The 18,662-nt window shown below is 49.4% G+C and overlaps 2 protein-coding genes across 6 annotated transcripts in view; both read left to right on the forward strand.

Moving 5' to 3' along the window:
• RAB11FIP5 (RAB11 family interacting protein 5) overlaps positions 1–2,250 on the forward strand; it is a 37,119-nt gene extending 34,869 nt beyond the window's left edge. For both annotated transcript variants that reach the window (XM_007183994.2, XM_007183995.2), the window contains one exon: positions 31–2,250. In XM_007183994.2, coding sequence (XP_007184056.2) covers positions 31–234 — 204 coding nt within the window. In that variant the 3' untranslated portion in view covers positions 235–2,250. The remainder of the gene's footprint in view (positions 1–30) is intronic.
• A 1,660-nt stretch (positions 2,251–3,910) lies between these two features.
• The window catches only part of SFXN5 (sideroflexin 5), a 115,951-nt gene continuing 101,199 nt past the window's right edge, over positions 3,911–18,662 (forward strand). For 3 of the 4 annotated variants that reach the window (XM_057557817.1, XM_057557816.1, XM_057557818.1), the window contains exons 1-2: positions 3,917–4,065; positions 15,988–16,056. In XM_057557817.1, the coding sequence (XP_057413800.1) occupies positions 3,952–4,065; positions 15,988–16,056 (183 nt within the window). In that variant the 5' untranslated portion in view covers positions 3,917–3,951. Of the gene's footprint in view, positions 4,066–15,987; positions 16,057–18,662 lie in introns of all 4 variants that reach the window. The other variant, XM_057557819.1, reaches the window with a different exon arrangement.

The raw sequence follows: 18,662 nt of genomic DNA on the forward strand, positions 1-18,662 counted from the left end.
CCTGCTCACTCCTACTCCCTCTGGCCTCAGGACTCCGGTGTGCTGGACCAGTCGGCCAAATACTACCACCTGACCCACGACGAGCTCATCGGTCTGCTCCTGCAGCGGGAGCGGGAGCTGAGCCAGCGGGACGAGCACGTGCAGGAGCTAGAGAGCTACATCGACCGGCTGCTGGTGCGGATCATGGAGACCTCGCCCACACTGCTGCAGATCCCCCCTGCTCCCCCCAAGTAGCCCTCTTCACCCCCCTTCCCAGAGGCTTGGCGCAGACCCACTACCCAGCAGGGCTCGCGCCCTCCCTCCCTCCCTCCCACTGAACTCTCACCTGGGTCCGGGTGCAGCCTGTCCTCTGTTGTCACCCCTTGTTCCCCCTCTCCCCTGCCTCAAACTGGGGCTGCTGGCAGGGGAGCCCTTTGGACTCCCATTGGCGCCATCAAGTTCTGTGCACAACTTGTGTCTTTGGGAGCCCTGAGTCTTTCCCATCTGCCTATTTTCATACCCCTTAGCTTTGGGGGCTCCAGGGAATTGGAGCAAAGAATTTAGCCCTCAAGAGGGAGCAGGGGTGAGCTGCAATTCGATGTGGTGGTATCTGGGACATACTTTATTACCCGCATTTCTTCCACGGCTAAACCCTTGTCCTCTCCACCTCCCTCCAGCCTCTGGAGGTCTCCTAGTAGTACTGGGGCTGTGGCAGGGACCAAGCGCCCAGTTCTCTGTGAGTTATGGGCAACCAGGGCACCTACTCTTCAGCCTCACGTCCAATTCCCCTAGGAGCAGGGAGCCTGTATGGTCTAGTCTTGTCTCTGCCGTGTCCCAAGTCTGATTGCTTTCAGCTGTTTGCTGAGCGAGTGCAGTGTGGATGGAGGGAGATGATGGGGGCCGCTCCCCGCCCTCATCTTCTGACTTTTGCATTGAGTGTCATGTGTGAATGTGTGGAGAGCTGGGACAGGAGTGGGGAGAGCACCTTCTCACCCACCTCCAGGCTTTGGGCTGCTTATGTTTGGGGATCAAGCCTCCAGCTTTGTTCTCATTGCCTGTCCAGATGCCAAAACTCTGTGCTGCTGCAGGGTTTGAACTTTTGGAAACCAATTAAAATGTGCCTTTTGTGGGTAGGGTCAAAAGCCTCTGGATGTAGACCTCTCCCCCTAGTTGGCGTCCCCCTCCCCTCCTGTTGAGCACATGGGGTTGGATCTTTTGGGGCCCTGGGAGTGGGAAAGGAGGGTGGGGCAGCCCTGCTGCATGCTCTGCCCCTCCCCTGGAGTTAACTGCAGCTAAGGTTCTGGCCAGGCTGCTGTTGCTCCCTCAGCATCCCTGCCATCTCCTCCTCCTCCCTCAACCCAACTTGAGGAGGGTCCTAGGACAAAAACTACATTCTGGGAGTGGGAGGTCCTCCTCTGCCTATACTTAGGAAAAAGCCTTTCTTGCCTCCCATTCGCCCACTAGCTGCTGACCAGCCTGTCCCTTCTGCTCCACGTCCTTGCCTGGCTTGGCTGCAGTGCACTTTGAAACAAAGGGTCTGTCCTTTGGCCCGGCCCCTAGGTTTGCTTGCAGAAAACATGACAGACTTGCCCATGGCATCTGCAGGGAATCTGTGGTGGCTGGGGGTACTCTGCCTTAGCGTTGTGGGGTGAGGAGGTGCTGGAGGGGCATGCTTTTGGCCCACCGAGAAGGTGAGAGCTCCTCTGTGACTACCTCTTCTTCGTGAGACGGCCTGTGGGGTCACTCGGACAGCCATGGAAAGGGATGTGCTCTCTGGCTCATGTCTTCCTTCCGCCAGGATGAAGCCGAGGAGTCCCACCCATGGGGGAAAGCCCCTGTCATGTTATCTACCTTAAGAATCACTCGTCAAAGCTGAGGAGTGTTCACAGGTGCTCAAGACTTTGGTCATGTTTTGGGAGGGTCCTTGGGGGTTGGATGGGTGTCTCTTCAGGAGGAAGGGGATCACTCCTCCACTAGGTGTTCCTCTGGGCTCTGTTCAGTCTCAGTCCTGATCCTGGTCTTCCACTCACCCTTGATTATGGGCCTCCAAAATGCCCAGGGCAGGGGTGTCTTCAAAGAGTTTTGAGCTGAAGCCCAGGGTTCTTGTGGCTGTTTTTGCTCCTAGCCATAACTTGGAGGAGAGCTGCAGGTGGGGTGGGCAGGGAGCAGGCACAGTTCTGCTTTGCTGTTTGTCTTCCTAGTTGTAACGCCTGTTTATAAAGAGCTTGTTCTTCATGTTTTGAGCACTTTATGAAGAATAAAAAATTAACATACTGCAGGTGGCTCTGTTGTGTTACTGTTTTGATAAGTGTATGAAGGAGGCTTCCCGGAGGAGAAAGCAGCCTTAAATCAAGATGATGCGGTTCTCGGATGATACCGCCCCTGCCCTAACCTCAGGGGCAGCAGCACAGCGTTGCTGAGTGGGCTGGGCTCTGTCTTTTCTCACTCCCGGGAAACCCACATTTACTGAGTGATGTGGGGAATACAGAGGGATTTTAAAAGACTTGATTCCTACTCTCAAGCCACTTAGTCTAGTAGGGAAAGATAAGATACAAATCCAAGACACAAATGGTTTCTTCACGGCCAGCTAGACTTTCTCCAGCTAGGAAAAGTCCGTTTCTTGTGGTTTGACATGGATGAGGAACTGACTGCTACAGATCATGCAGTGTCCAGAAGGCATGAGCTAACCCAGCACTTCACCATAAGCCTAAGGAGACTCAAAGTGCGGGGGTGGGGGGAGGGGTGGGGGGTGGTTAGGTTCCTAAGATCAAAAACCAAACATTTCTGCTGTCCTCTTGGGCAAAACAGGCAGCTGTCCCTCAGTCATTCCCGTAACCCTTCCCCCCCAGTCTGGCTCACTGACCAGATATTTCAGCTAGGAATCTGCTACTCTAATCTGCAGGGGTGTTTATTATCCCTGCTAGTGCCTTGCTCTACAATCTGCAGTACTCCCCCTTACCTAAAGTCCTTGTAGCTGGTGCTTGTTAAGCACTTCTGAAACCCCCTCCCCCTACCCCATCCCAGTTCTCTTCCAGCCCAGGAACTGGGCCCAGGAGAGATCTTCGGTTGGCCAGAGGAAGTGAAGGCTGCCAAGGCTCTTTCTTAAGTCCTTGCTGTTTAACTCATACAGCAACAAATACTTGAGTCTCTGCTGTGAGCCCTCTCAGCTAGCACTAAGGACTTCGCAATGAATCCAAAAGTCACAACTCCTGCCCTGTGGACCTCACACTAGGAAAGGCAGACAGTCAAAACCACAAATAATTATAAATGCAAGGGCTGCGAAAGGAAAGTGCTGGCAGCTATAGGAATATGTGGTGGATTTTGCGGAAGCAGGGCGAGGATTGGCAAATGCAATATTTAGGCTGAGACCAGAAAGAGTCAGCATCAGGCTAAGATTAAAAAGTTAAGGTCATTTGGGTCAATGGCGCGGCGAGCGCCCAGCATGCTCCAGGAACTGAGTTGGAGAGCAAGGGGCGAGGGGCAGGGTGGCGACGGAAGGACCTGCGTGAAGATTCTGCAGTGCAATTCTTCGCACAAAGTTTTCCAGGATTACCCTATTGTCTGGAGTCCTTGCCCATCTGGTCCAAGGGTCGGACCCACTTCAGTAGGGCTCTTCTGGGCTGCAGCTCCAGGAGCGACGCCCACCGCAGCAACTCAAACTTCTAGGGGCAGGTAACCAGCGAGGGATCGCCCGATGGCCCCCTATCGAGACCTTAAGAGTCGTACACGCACACTCCTCCCGGACTGCCGACGCCTGCAAAATTAGCGGTGGGAACCGAGATCCGGTCTGAGTCGGTGCAACTCCCCGCAGTCTAGGGTTGTCAAGCTCCGTGACAAGAAAAACTACACTCCCCACAACCCCTTGCGCCTCCGGTTTGCTGCGGTTGCTTGCGGCCAATCGGGAGAGGCAGCTGTGGCGGGGGCCGAGGAGGGACATTTTAAAAGGGCTGGAGATTGCGGGCGTCAGTGGCCATGGCGGATACAGCGACTACAGCATCGGCGGCGGCGGCGGCGGCGGCGGCTAGTGCCGCTAACGCCTCGACCGATGCACCGCCTTTCCAACTGGGCAAACCCCGCTTCCAGCAGGTGAGGACCGGGCTGTGGCTTGAGGGTCGGTGGGTAGCATAGGGAGGGTGAGCAAACTCCTCTCCAAAATCCTCTTTAGCCCTAGGGTCTCCGACCCGCGGCCACCAGGGAGCCTGCAGCTACTGCCTGGGGGAAACCTCGGCCACAGCCGCCTTTTTCCCATTGGTCAGCGGGGTGGGCGAGGGCTCCCACCTTGGCTCCCTATTGGCCATCGGCGTCGTCACTCCCCATCCGCCCGCGCCCTCCAGGCCTTCCCGCCCGAGGCTCTCTGTGATTGGCCACTGCCCGCCGCGGCCCGGGATCCGAGCTCCCGGGCCCGAGCCGCTTGTGCAGGGTCTCTTGGGCAGTGCAGCCGCCCGCTTCAGGCGGAAAGTTCGAGTCCGGCCCTGGGTGAGAAGTTGGCATGGCCGAGATGCCTTCTAACTTTTTCCCCGGGTGGTGACCGACATTCTTTCCGAGCTGCCCGCGGAGCCTCTGGGCAGCATCCGTGCCCCGCGGCCCCGCTCCCAGCCCTCCACCCCAAGCAGGGTCCGCGGTGGGGATGGGTGAGGGCCGCGAGCCGAGGGGTACCCGCCGCCCGGCGACCCCTCTCCCCTCCGGCGGGGGATTCACTGACGCAGCGAGTCGGCCGGCTGGTGCCCTGCCGGAGATGGAGCGAGGACGTTCGGGGAGAGCCGGGGTGCCGAGGAAACGCTGTGTCATCCCAGGGGACCGACGGGCGCTCGGAGGGTCCGCGTCCCCGGGAGCCTGCCCCAACCCCCTACCCCGCTGCGACCTCCACGGAGCACTCTTCTCTGTCCGACCCGATATGGCTCTTCGGGGCACGGTGACAGTCGTCCTTTTCCTTCGGAACCCCAGACAGGGCGTCTCTAACTCGCCCTTAGCCCAGGAGACGGGGATAGGGTCCGCAGCCGGGACGTGCGGCCCGGGCTGGAGGCTGGGAGGGGCCGTTCCCACGCCGCCTTCCCGGGCCCCCGCTGCCTCCAGCGCTGAGGAAATGGACTTTGTTAGGAAAAGGGGCAAAGAGACTCGGCTGAAGTGAACCAGGCTTGCCGGGGGTGGGGGGCAGTGGAGGCAGACGGAAAGAAGTTTGCAGGAAGAAAGGAAATTGTACAAAGGTCGGTGCAGTGGTTGATTGGTTGGTTGTTTTCATGATGGTGGGAGAGGGACTGGTTCCAGCAAAGTGGTGCACTGAGCTTTGCTGATAATTAAGGAGTTGCGCTTATGAGCCTTCTGAGAAAATGTCCCCACTGTTTTTAAACAGGACTTTAATTCTTTTAAAAAATAAACCATCTCAGCATGTAGGTATCTGAGGCGAGACTGGTGTCATCCTGTCAATGCAGGGTGCCACCTGGAACTGCCTGTCAGGGGTTCCTCTGCCTGGACTTGAGTGACACTTCATTAGCTGACCCCCGTCTCCGCCCTCCACACACATTCTGTTGTACTAGTCCTTCAAGACTCAGGCCCGCCTCCTCCTAAACACTTCCTCCCTTCTTCCCCTTACCCCCTGGTGGGACCAGGTCTCAGACTCCCTCCTGCCTGCCTCTTTGGCCACCCCAAGTGGGATCCTCAAAGGTCAGCCTTTACAACAGTCTGCCCTGTGGTTCTCTAATACTTCTCTGTGTGATTACTTGGTCTCCTCAACATTTGTGAACACCTTTTGAGAGGAGGGGCTGATTATGCCCTTCCCTTGTCTCCATCCTACCCTGAGGTGGGGCTTGGCACATAGTAATGTGCTGCATAAAGATTTGTGGGTTCATTTTTTCCCGGTACCTGTCCTGGGACATTCTGTCACACAGCAGATATTTGAGAACCTCCTAGTGGCTTTAGTGACTGAGCCCTTTGCTGTGATCACCGCTGGAGCCATAAATGCACATTTGGGGCTACTGTTCAGGCAGCCATTGCTGGTACCTCCTTTTGGCACCACTCCTGAGGGCAGCAAGTATTTGTTATATTTGCTTTTGAAGCACCTCTCCCCAAACATAGTGACCTGCATAAAGCACAGTGCATGTGATATTCATTCATGTTAAGGAACTTCCCTTTCCTCCAGATCTGCTCCTCCACACGACTCCCTGGTTGTGCAAGCAGCCCAACCTGCCACCCAGATGACTCTCAAGAAACTGGGAGTCACCTGTATACTTGCCTTCCTCTCCTTCACCCTCTAAATACAACCAGAGGCCCAGGGTTCTCATCTCAGATAGCTCTCAAATCCACTTGTCTCCACTGCTGGAATCCTAGACTGAGCCCCCATCATCTATCTCCTGAGCCACTGCAGAAGCCTCCTAACAGGTCTCCCTAGTTGCACTCTGGCCCCCTTCCGATCCCTTCCTTTTCCGCACGGCAGAGTCCCAACAATGCAGGTCTGATCAGGTGACGCCCCACCCTCTCGCCCAACACATATGTTCTTAAACACCTTCCAGTGGCTTCCCCTACTTCTGAGATAAAGACCTCTGTTTGGAAGGCCCCAAAGGCCTGCATGGCCCACCCCTGCTGACCTCTTCTTCCTCCAATGGAAACCCCACTCATCCCCTTGAATCCTGCTTCCCACCACACTGGCTACTTTCAGCCCCTTGAACCCCGAGTGGTTCGTAATCCAGGGCTCAGTCCCAGAGCCCAGTCCAGGGACACCACCCTCAACCCCCAACCAGTATCACCGCTTTCTGCAAGACTGGGCAGGGTCTTTCCTTACTCCCTGGGGTCCCCCCAGAACCCTTCTTCCTTTCATTCCTCAAGGATCTCCCTGTGCAGGGGGTAGTAGGAGGAGGGGCACTGAGCAGTGTCAGAGGGTGGAGAAAGATAGCTTGCCTCGATGGGCTTTGGTCTGTTACCGTCTTTCTCGCCATAAGATGATAATGCTAGCCAAGCATCGTTCTAACCTTTTTGTGCATTGACCTATTTAATTTTCATGATGACCGAGTGAGACAGGTACAGTTATCCCATGTATTATAGGTGAGAAGACCGGCACACAAACAGATTCAGTTACTTCCTAGGCAGTCTGGCTCCAGAGTCTACGTTTGTCTGTTTATTGTCAACTTTTTTATTATGGAGGCTTTCAAGCATGCAAAAGTGGAGGCGATTGTCAATGAACTCCTGTGCACCCGTCACTCAGTTTCAACAGTTACCAGTGTGAGGCCCACCTCATTTCACCTATATGCCCCCATCCCAACCAATGAATTATTTTAAAGCAAAGCCCATTATTTCATTGTACCTGCTGTAGGTATCTCTCAAAAGTAAAGACTTTTTTGGTTAGCTTTTCTAAATAAACTGTAAAATTTTTGAAATAATTTTGTGTGTACAGAAGTCAAGTAGCAGAATTCCTGTATAACCCTCACCCAAGTTTCCCCTAGTGTCATCATCTCAGATTACCACGGTACATTTGTTAGAACTAAGAAACCAACATTGGAACATTACTATTAACTACACTCCAGACTTTGTTGGATTTCACTATTTTTTACACTAATGTTATCTTTCTGTTCCAGGATCCCACATTCCATTTGGTCGTCATGTTTCCTCAGTCTCCCCTCGGGTCTATGACAGTTTCTCAAACTTACCTTGTGTTTGATGACCTTGACAGTTTTGAGAAGTACTGGTCAGATATTTTATAGAAGGTCCCTCAATTTGGGTTTGTCTAGTGTCTTTCTCATGGTTAGATGGTTATGGGTTTTAGGGGGAGAATGTCACAGAGGTGAAGTGCCTTCTTTTTCACATGGTATCAGAGGGTTTTTTGATTAGTTTTTTTTTTTTTTTTTTACAAGTACAGGGTTCTTCTGAGAAGACCATGAGTTTTTACTTTATTTATTTATTTTTGGCTGTGTTGGGTCTTTGTTTCTGTGCTAGGGCTTTCTCTAGTTGCGGCAAGCGGGGGCCACTCTTCATCGCGGTGCGCGGGCCTCTCACTATCGCGGCCTCTCTTGTTGCGGGGCACAGGCTCCAGACGCGCAGGCTCAGTAGTTGTGGCTCACGGGCCTAGTTGCTCCGCGGCATGTGGGATCTTCCCAGACCAGGGCTCAAAACCGTGTCCCCTGCATTGGCAGGCAGACTCTCAACCACTGCACCACCAGGGAAGCCCTGATTAGTTTTAACATAACCATCATACCAGTAACACACCTAAAATAATTATTTCTTAATATCATCAAACCAGTCATTATTTGTCTTAGTCTGTTTGGGGTGCTATAACAAAATACCATAGATTGGGTAGCATATATACAACAGAAATTTATTTTTCACAGTTCTCGAAGCTGGAAGTCCAAGATCAAGGCACTGGCAGATTCACTGTCTGATGAGAGTCAGCTTTCTTGTTCATAGATAACATCTTCTAGCTGTAACCTCCCATGGCAGAAGGGAGGAGGGATCTTTCTGGGGTCTCTTTTACAAGGGCACTAATCCTAATCATTAGGGCAACCTCATCACTTCCCAAAGACCCCACTTCCTAAAACAGTCACCTTGGAGGTTAGGATTTCAACATATGACTTTGGGGGTGGGGTGGGGACAAGCATTCAGTCCATTGCACTATTCACATTTCCCTGATTGTCACATCATTTTAAAAATAATTGGTTTGTTTCAATCAGGATCCCACAAGGCCCACGCATCATATTTGACTGATAGGTCCCTTTCATCTCTTCTAATCTATTGGTTCTTCCCTCTTTCTTTCTTTCTATTTGTTGGAGAAGCTGGGTTGTTTGTCCTGTACAATTTCCCTATTCTGAATGTGACTGAAGGTATCTCTGTGGTATAAGTTAAGATGTTCCTCTGTCCCCTGTTGTTCCTGTAAACTTCAAGTCCATACTTTTTTTTTTTTTTTAAAGTATGAGCTTCTTTTTTTTTTTTTTTTAAAGAAATTCACGTTCTTTTATTTATTTATTTATTTATTTATGACTGTGTTGAGTCTTAGTTTCTGTGCGAGGGCTTTCTCTAGTTGCGGCAAGTGGGGACCACTCTTCATCGCGGTGCGCGGGCCTCTCACCATCACGGCCTCTCTTGTTGCAGAGCACAGGCTCCAGACGCGCAGGCTCAGTAATTGTGGCTCACGGGCCCAGTCGCTCCGCGGCATGTGGGATCTTCCCAGACCAGGGCTCGAAACCGTGTCCCCTGCATTGGCAGGCAGACTCTCAACCACTGAGCCACCAGGGAAGCCCCCAAGTCCATACTTTTAACCACTGCCCCATATTGCCAGGTGAAGGGAAGATGGCACGAGTGCCTGGGGGAGCTCTGTGAACTGATTGCTCCCTTTCCTCCTCCTTTTCTGCTCATTTCCTCTCCTGAACCCACTCTTTTCTTCCTTCAGGCCTGACACTGTTTTTGGCAATTTGGGGCCCCAGGACAGGAAACAAACACACATAATTCTTCCCATTTGTGATTCAGTCTATCCAGAAATAAGTTTGCTTTATTTTTTTTTAAACTTCCTTGTTTCTTCAGAAATCTCACTTATCTGCTATGACGACTGGGGGTATGGGTGTGCTGTGTGTGTCCTGGGTCCAAAATCCACCAAAGCCTACGACAGCAGAGCAGGTGGGCTGCATAATGCTCTCTCTGGGGTCCAGGGAGCTTGTGGGCCGGAAAATGCACTCTTCACTTCAAGATGGAGAGGTTTGTGTGGGCCGAGAGTCAGGAGGCAATGAGGAAGTTTCTCATATAGTTTGCCTGAAATAAGTTCTAAAGTGAAAATGCCTTGCAGGTAGTTATACATTTACGTTCTGTAGGCTAGAGAGCGACTGTTTCCCAGGGCTGGTCCTGGGGCTTGTTTGTGCTGTGGACACGGTCAACACCTTCCCGTCCAGTGGCTCTCAACCCCTGCTGCACAATAATCACCTGGGCAGGTTTCTAAACAGACACCGATGCCTGGAGCCCACGCCAGGCCAATAGCATTCGAATCCCTGGGTGTACCGCCTGGATTTTAGAAAACCCAGGTGATTCAGTGTGTAGCCTGGTTGAGGACTACTGAGCTGGTCCAGCCTTTCCGCCTTTGGGCTGCAGGTTCAGTGATTTAGGGGTCTGGGTGCAGGCGGGCTGTCGGTTTCTTCTCAGGCCTTTGCCCTCAGTTGCTGCTCCCGAGGCAGCTCTCTGGCTCTGCTGTCCTGGGCCAGGCCCCGGAGTTAGGAAGGCAGCAGGCCTCGAGCCCCTGTTGAGAATTAGCTGGCTCACCTTTCTTGTGAAGGGAAACGGAAGGAATTACCTGGCTGACTCATTCTTCCAGTGAAGCAAAAGGGAAGGAAAAACATCCACTGATTATCTGATGGGGTAAAAGTGGGGTCTGAATTTTGGAGGGCAAAAAAAGGTCATACATATTAAACTATTGAGAAAATAATAAAAACTAACCAGGCCGAGAAGGTAGAAACCTTCCCTGCTGTGTCGTGCATCAGGCTGGGAGGACAGACACATAAAGGCAGCTGTAAAGAAGAGTGCTTCTGACCAGGGCCTGCTCAGCCCTGAGGTATCCCAGCCACCTCCTTCTTTGGGTAGCTACTCGTTCGTACTCACTGAGAAATCACATTCTCCACGGTCATAGACTGCCAGAAACTTTGCTGTTTAAAATGTATCAGTAGTGTCGACTTAAAAAAAAAAACAAACAAAAAAACCCCACAAAAACACATAATGTAAGAACTGTGAACTGAGTTTATTTAGTGTCTTACTGAGGACTATAGTCTGGAAGACACCCTCTCACAGAGCTCTGAGAAACTGCTCTGAAGAGGTAAGGGAGGAGGTCAGCATGTATATGATTTTGGCAAAGGGTACTTGTAATCAAGCACACATCTTGGGAGAAGGTTGCTGCCGCGCATGAGGAACAGATATCTTAGTTAATGGTTTTAGTGCTTTTCTAAGTATGGGAAGATGCAAGAATCCATGTTCATAAAAGATTTCTCCTGAAAATATTTAACTCTCTGAAGGCCTGTTCTGCCAATTTTCCCAGAGCACAGAGAGCCTCCTTCCTGATCTCTGCCCTGAACTCCCTTCAGGGTGTCTTGAAGGTTAGGGACTGCAGTGGCTAATGGCTCAATCCTTGTAGAACCAGGTGACAGTAGGAATGACACATCCCCCTTTTGATTGGTGGGCCTATGGCACTTTGACTCAGAGAATCAACGCAAGTGCAGAGCTTCAAATAGGAGCTTTAACTTCATAGTTTTCAAAAACAAAAAAAACCCTACGTCTACTTCTCAGTCCAGACCTATGTGGACCCCCTTCCCCATAGCCCTGCTTTGCTTCCAGCCTGTTAATGTACTGCTTCATTTAAATTTTACTTACCTTTCCCCAGAATTCTGCACTAACTCAGTTTCTTCCCTTTGTTTGACAAAATGCCTTATATTTCCTCTACTTTGTGGCCTCCCTCATTGCAGTGAGTCAGTAAGCCTGACTTTGTCCCGGGGTGGTGGGGGAGGTTAGTCTGATTGGGTTAGGACATGTATGCCTCGCATTTCCAACTCAGAACCCCTTTCTTGAATCTCAGGCCTATATGTTTAAGTGTTTGTTGAGAGGTTACATCTGGAAGGCCCTTTAAGTATCACAAGTGTACATGACCAATCCAAAACTGTTATCTTCCTCTCCACTAACTCAGTATGCTTCTTGCTTTCCTTATCCTGGTTAACAAGCATTAGTGTCTGACTAGAGATCTAGGTATTACCATGACTGTGTTATTCCTCATTCCCCCAGTCAGTTAACCTTGCTCTACTCCCAGGACCTAGCACAGTCTTAGGCACATGGTAGGTCTTCAATAGCTATTTGGTGAATGACTGAAAAAAACACAGGAGCCTGGTGCAGTTTCTGACCCGAGCCTTCATGCCTTTGAGCTCTTGCTGATACCCTTCTCTGCTAGGTAAACTCATCCATCCACTCATGCCAGCTCCTCTGGGAAGCTTCCTGACTCACTAGGGAGAAATAAACTGTGTCCCCTGTGCCCATTCTGATGCCTCATTTAGGCAGGGATCACAGCGTTTTATAGTTATCTGTTTACTTGTTTGTCTCTCCTGATGGTCTCAGCTCCTTGCGGGCTTGTTCGTTGTGGTGTTCCCTCAGCTAGTCCAGTATGGGTTTGTAGGTATCAATGGAGCAAAATGTTTTACTTAGGACTCTCTCCCAGTGGCAGTGGTGGAGACTAATACAAGAGGGCTAGCAGGGCCGGGACAGGATGAAGGCAGTGACAGACCACAGGGCAAGTCAGAGGCTGGATGTTTGCACTGGATCATCTTCAAGAAGCTGCTTCCCTCAGACCGTTCTCTTTCAGGCCCTCACCTCTGCCCCTGCTGATCTTCTTCCCTCCCTGGGCTGCTAACTGCCATACTCTTGTCCCCTTCAAATCCTACCCTCCCTTCAAAGCCCAGCTGGGCCTCCATCACTCCAGGAAGCCTCCAGGCCATTGGCTGTTCACCGGCCCACTCATTCATTCCTGTGGTCAGTGTGTTTGTGGAGCCTCTTCTAGGTGTGTAACACAAGACCAGGAGCCAAGGAAGATAATACAGAAAGAATATCCAATAGCCCACATCCTTCAGGAGCTTATAATCGAGTAATAGACCAGTTTGTATTTTAATTTAAATATATATTTAAAAAATAGAATATTACTTATTTATATTATACATAATACTGATTTTTTTTTTCATTTTGAAAGCAATATAAAAGTTATGGAAATAAAAATCCTATTACCGAGAGGCAATCTCTGTTAACATTTTAATATATTTTCATCTAGCTTTTTAAATAATATGATTTTGAAATCCTAATTTTGAAACAGTTTCAGTCTTACAGAAAAGTTGCAAGAAGAATACAGAGAAATTCCATATACCCTTTGCTTAGATCCACTAGTTTTCAACATTTTGTCACATTTCCTTTATTATTCTTTGTCTACAGATGACCATAAAGTCCAGAAACATAGCAAATATACATGTTACCAAGAACATCTTCAATCTGTAAACAGAATAATAGTGCCTACATTTCCAGATTTTATTACCACCCTGTATATTTACACGTTATTTATTTACTTTAATATTTATTTATTTATTTATTTTGGCTGCGCTGGGTCTTATTTGCAGCACGTGGGATCTTTAGTTGTAGCATGTGGACTTCTTAGTTGTGGCATGCATGTGGGAACTAGTTCCCCGACCAGGGATCGAACCTGGGCCCCCTGTGTTGGGAGTGCATAGTCTTATCCACTGGACCACCAGGGAAGTTCCTATACATGTTATTTTTTCTCAACCATTTGAGAATAGATTATATTAATTTATCCCTTAATACTTCAGTGTATCCTTAAGAACAAGGATATTCTTTTACATCTCTTAGTCTGTTTGGGCTGTTATAATAAAAATACCATAGACTGGGTGCCTTATAAACAACAGAAATTAATTTCTCCCAGTTCTGAAGTCTGGGAAGTCCAAGACCAAGGCACTGGCAGATTCAGTGTCTGGTGAGGGCCTGATTCCTGGTCATAGACAGCTCACTGTGCTCTTACATGGTGGAAGGGGCAAGGGATTTCTCTGGAGTCAATATAACGGCATTAATGCCATTCATGAGGGCTCCCAAAGGCCTCACCTCCAAATACCATCACCTAGGGACTTAGGATTTAACATATGAGTTTTTTTTTTTTTAAAGGGAACTTTATTTTTATTTATTTATTTATTTATTTTTGGCTGCATTGGGTCTTCGTTGCTGCACAGGCTTTCTCTAGTTGTGGCGAGCGGGGGCTACTCTTCATTGTGGTGCGTGGGCTTGTCATTGCTGTGACTTCTCTTGTTGAGGAACACAGGCTCTAGGCACGTGGGCTTCAGTAGTTGTGGCACAAGAGCTCAGTAGTTGTGGCTCATGGGCTCTAGAGTGCAGGCTCAGTAGTTGTGGCGCACGGGCTTAGTTGCTCCAAGGCATGTGGGATCTTCCCGGACCAGGGCTCGAACCCGTGTCCCCTGCCTTGGCAGGCGGATTTTTAACCACTGTGCCACCAGGGAAGCCCTAACATATGAATTTTGAGGGGACACTAATATTCAGTCTATAGCAATAACCACAGTACAGTTATTCAGGAAATTTAATTTGAGTACACTACTTTTATTAATCTATAATCCTATTCCAATTTTGTCAGTTTTCTCAGCAATGTCCTTGAGCACATTTCCCCCTCTAGTCCAGGATTCAGTCAAAAATCACGCGTTGCATTCAGTTGTCTTGTCTCTTTAGTTTCCTTTAATGTGGGGGCAGTTCTTCAGTCTTTCTTTGTCTTTATGACATTGACATATTTGGTGAACAAGGCCAGTTATTTTATGGAAATCTCCTCAATTTGGGTTTGTCTGATGTTTCCACATGATTAAACTCAGTCCCTTCAGAATACTATGTGAGCGCTATTGGGAACTTCTCAAAGGCACACAACATCCATTTGCCTCTCGTTGGTCCTGTGAACATGCCCCATCATTTTGGGGTGTGGCACTCCATTACTTTCTAGCACAACAATATGTGCCAGTCTCATCGTATACCTTCCCTGCCCCAGCCCTGGAATCAGCCACTTCTCTAAGGAACTCTGGTTTATTCTAGTGGATGTCATCCCGTCTCTTTGCTATCCATTTAATATCCATCTAGCCCTATTTATCTCCTGTCTATTAGGTTGGAATCATGCACTTTACATGCATTTCACAAATCATAAGCATTTTTGCATGTCATAAACATTGTCTGAAAACATGATTTTAAATGGCTGTGTAGTGTTCGATCATGTAAATGGATCGTCATTTTAACAATCCGCCTTTATAAATAATGCAGCCCTGAGTGTCCTCAGCGTATACCCCTGACCACACCGCTGAACGTCTCTGATTGAGCATCATGTATAAGTTGGGAAACAGTTTAGGCCATCTGAGTTATAAGAGGTTAGAGAAGCAACTGTTTTAGTGAGGAATGGTGTGGAAGCTTGATGGGTCTGTGAAAGGCTGGGAGTGCCATGGTGAGCAGAGAGATGGAGGTGGCCTGGGGCCTGGTGTGTGCAGGGGACCTGTTGGTGACCCGGCTCCTACTCTGGTCTTTATTGGGAAGCGGAAGGAGCAGAAATTGGCCGCAGGGTCTGGTGCCCTAGTGAGAAGGGAAAAGAGTGTGGAGGCTTCTTCCTCCACTGAGTGGAGGATGAGCTTGGAGAGCTGTGGGGCTCCAGGGAGGATTTGGGACGCAGCCTGAGTGTAGTGAGGCATGAACCCCCGGCGTTTGCAGCTTTCCCCTTTGTCCCCTAGCTCGGCGCCCTCTCTCCTCCCCTTGAGCTTGGCTTTGCCAAGCTGGCCCTGTCCTGAGGGCAGAAGGCCCAGCAGCAGCGTTGCTCGGTTTCTTTTCATTGTGCTCTAGTGCCTGTGGCCTGTTTAGCACAAAGCCCTCCTTTTCCAAGGCCCCTGCTCTGGGGCAAGGATGGGGGAGCCGGCCCCTTGTCCTGGGCCTCACAGCAGCAACGGGGCTATGGGGGAAGGAAGGCCTGAGGGCTGTGTGCTGGGCACTACCGTGTTTGAGTTCCACCTGTGGGGAGCTTTCCCTGGGGGCAGAGCCTGTGCTGGACTTTGGCGAGGGACCCTACCTCCCTCGAGGGTCCTAAGTAAAGCAGAGAGGCTGTGGCGGGCAGGAGAGACTGGGAGAGGGCTGGGCACCAGACCTCCCCTCCAGCCTGCATGCTCAGTGGCGCCCGGGAGCTGCTGAAAGGCTTGGCGTAGATCTCAGGGCCTTGGGAGGAGAGGGAGGAGAATGGGAGGCATGTGGAAGAGACATTGGGACAGTCACTGAGTGTCTTACTGGTCTTTCTGAGTTGACTTTAGAAAGCCCTCAGACCTGGCAAAGCTGCCCTCAGGTCACTGAGAAGCAAGGCCTCACTGGTGTTCCTCACCCGCACTGGGAGTCCTGGGGACTGTGGGACACTGAGCTGTGGGTGTTGTTCCCCATTGTCTGGAGGATGGGGTGCAGAAACTAATCCAGTCTCCTCTCCCACCCCTTCTCCAGACATCCTTCTACGGTCGCTTCAGGCACTTCTTGGACATCATCGACCCTCGCACACTCTTTGTCACTGAGGTGAGTCATGGCTGCCAGTCTCAATGGAGACCCCTTGGCCTTTATACCTTGTGACTTTGGAAGGTCCATAGGTCATCTGTGTGTTTGCCTTATACACATTATCTCATTTCATCTGAATCTCACCACATCCCTTCAAGGTAGATATACGTCATTATTATTATTTCAAACTTCAATAAAATTATTACCAAGTACATGGATTATATTACAAAAGTTCATGCAGTACAGATGCATTTAAGTAGAACAAAAAAGGATCCTTCATACCCTCTCCCTACACAGTTCCCTCCTCTGATAGGTAAGGCTGGGTATAAGGTATAATTTACCTTTTATGTGTGAACCATCCTGTGAGTTTTGACAAACGTATTGAGTCGTGTCCACACCATGATGAAGATGTAGAACGTTTCTTTCTATCACCCTACCATATTCCTCATGCCCGTTTATAATCCATCGCCCCCACCCCATGCTGAGCCCCTGGCAACCATTCATCTGTTTTCTGTCCCTGCTCTTTTGCTGTTTCTAGAATGTCATATGAGTGAAATCCTACAGTATGTAGCCTTGTGTGTCTGGCTTCTTTCCCTTAGCATGGTGCTTTTGAGATTCATCTATGTTGTTGCATGTATCAGTACTTCATCCCTCCTGACTGCTGAGCAGCATTCCATTGAGAGGATGGTCCAGAATTTGTTTATCCATCCACTTGTTGATGAACACCTGGGTTGTTCCCATTTTCTAATTATTATCAATAAAATTGCTCTGAGCATTCTGTGTGTGGACGTATGCTTTCATTTCTCTTGTGTGAATAACTAGGACTGGGATTGCTGGCTCATATGGTAAGTGTGGTAAGTATATGTTTAGCTTCATAGGAAACTGCCAAACTGTCATTTAGAAATTGCTGTACATTTTACATTCTCATCTACAATGTTCTAGTTGCTCTACATCCTCACCAATCCTTGATATTATCAAATTTAAATGTACTGTCAGATTTATTTGAGCCATCCCAAGAAGTGTGTCTTTATATCCTTTGTATTGTATTTACAGATGTGTATAGGAATGCATACACATGTAAAGCAGCAAATATTTATTAAGAATTTTCTGTGAGCAAGGCAGTGTCATAAGCATTTTACATGTATAAGCTCGTCAGATTAACTCAAAGCAACCCTATGAGGTAGATTCTATTCTAAGTTCCATTTTACAGATGAGGAAACAGACAGACAGAAGTTAAGTCTCATGCACATGGTGCTGGCCAGTGATGGAGCCAGGGTATGAACGCAGGTAAGCTTGTCTCCAGAACCCTTTGCATTCCTGTTCAGGTAACTCAAGTTTAGGGAACCCTCCCAAGATTACTCAGCTGGAAGAAGGCCTGAGCTCCCACTCTGGGTCCCCACATACCCTGAGGCAAGTCATTGAGCCTCTGAGTCAGCCCCCTGAGTAGACAGCACTTCTCTGCTCATCTTCTCTGTGCTGAGCATTGGCTTGCTTCAACTCTTGGAGGGAAAAGAAGCACACGGCCTGCTAGGTACCTGGACCTAGAACCATTCCCATTGTTCCTGGGAGAGCAGCCCAGTAACAGGCAACGTGGGAATTACCCTGATATGTGATTTCCTCCTGTATCTCAGGAAGGATGAAGGACTCAAGTATTTAACTGGCTGACCTTACCTCTGGATGTACTGCCTCTTAAGGGCAAGGCTATTGTACTTCTGGGTCCTGTGTAGATTCTCCTAAGGAGTAATCAAAGTGATTCCATAAAAATTTGGAAGAGCTAACTGGAACTAGAGAGCTACTAGAACTAGAGAAACTACTTACCTAGCCTAGGTTATGTGTCTTTCTTGAAAGCTCCCAAATGGTGCACAGCTAGATAGAGTTGCAACACAAATCCCAACATAAATGCCAGCTGCTTGATGGAGGAGGCAGTGAAGGCCAGTGCTTATTAAGAGTGGACTTCGAGGCACGTTGAGAGGTGGTGGAGGGAGCCTTGGGAGGTCCGGAGGTTCTTCAGGGCTCCCCTGATGGACAGAAGCAGGCAGGGACTTTGGGGATGGATGGGCCGCGCAGAGCAGCACGCCGCCTGTGCTGCGCACGGCCCCCCCTCTCCAGTCCCCCCTCCTCTCATTCCCAGACCATTTCATTTTACTGCTCTCTTCCTGTACCACATTTTCGTCTTCAACCCTTGCATTTTGAAAGGTCCCAGCATTCTTGGGTATCACTCAACCATCTTTTTCCTATTTCCCCATCAGTAGATTTAAAAATCTCATACATTTTTTTACTATTAATTGAAATGTCAAGGAAACTTAACTATTTACTGACTAGCAAATAACCAGTGCAACAGAAATTTTAGACTATTTTTCAAATTTCACATGTTTCTTCCCCTCATCAAGGATTCTGATAGGCTTCCTGGAAAGAACTAGACCTCTCCCTCCTGCATCCCAGCTGGGAACTGTTTCCAATACTACTTGCTGGCCTTTTGGAAATTTTCTGCCCACAGAAGATCTTCTAGGCCCTAAAAAATCTGGAAGGGCCATGAGTGGGCCCTTCATGCCCTCCCTGGCTCTAGTCCAGGCAGGTTGCTTAGCAAAGCCATGTGCATGGAAACAATGAGAAATTAGAGGCACCAA

Source organism: Balaenoptera acutorostrata, chromosome 12 (genome assembly GCF_949987535.1).
Source record: "Balaenoptera acutorostrata chromosome 12, mBalAcu1.1, whole genome shotgun sequence".
Classification (NCBI taxonomy): domain Eukaryota; kingdom Metazoa; phylum Chordata; class Mammalia; order Artiodactyla; family Balaenopteridae; genus Balaenoptera; species Balaenoptera acutorostrata.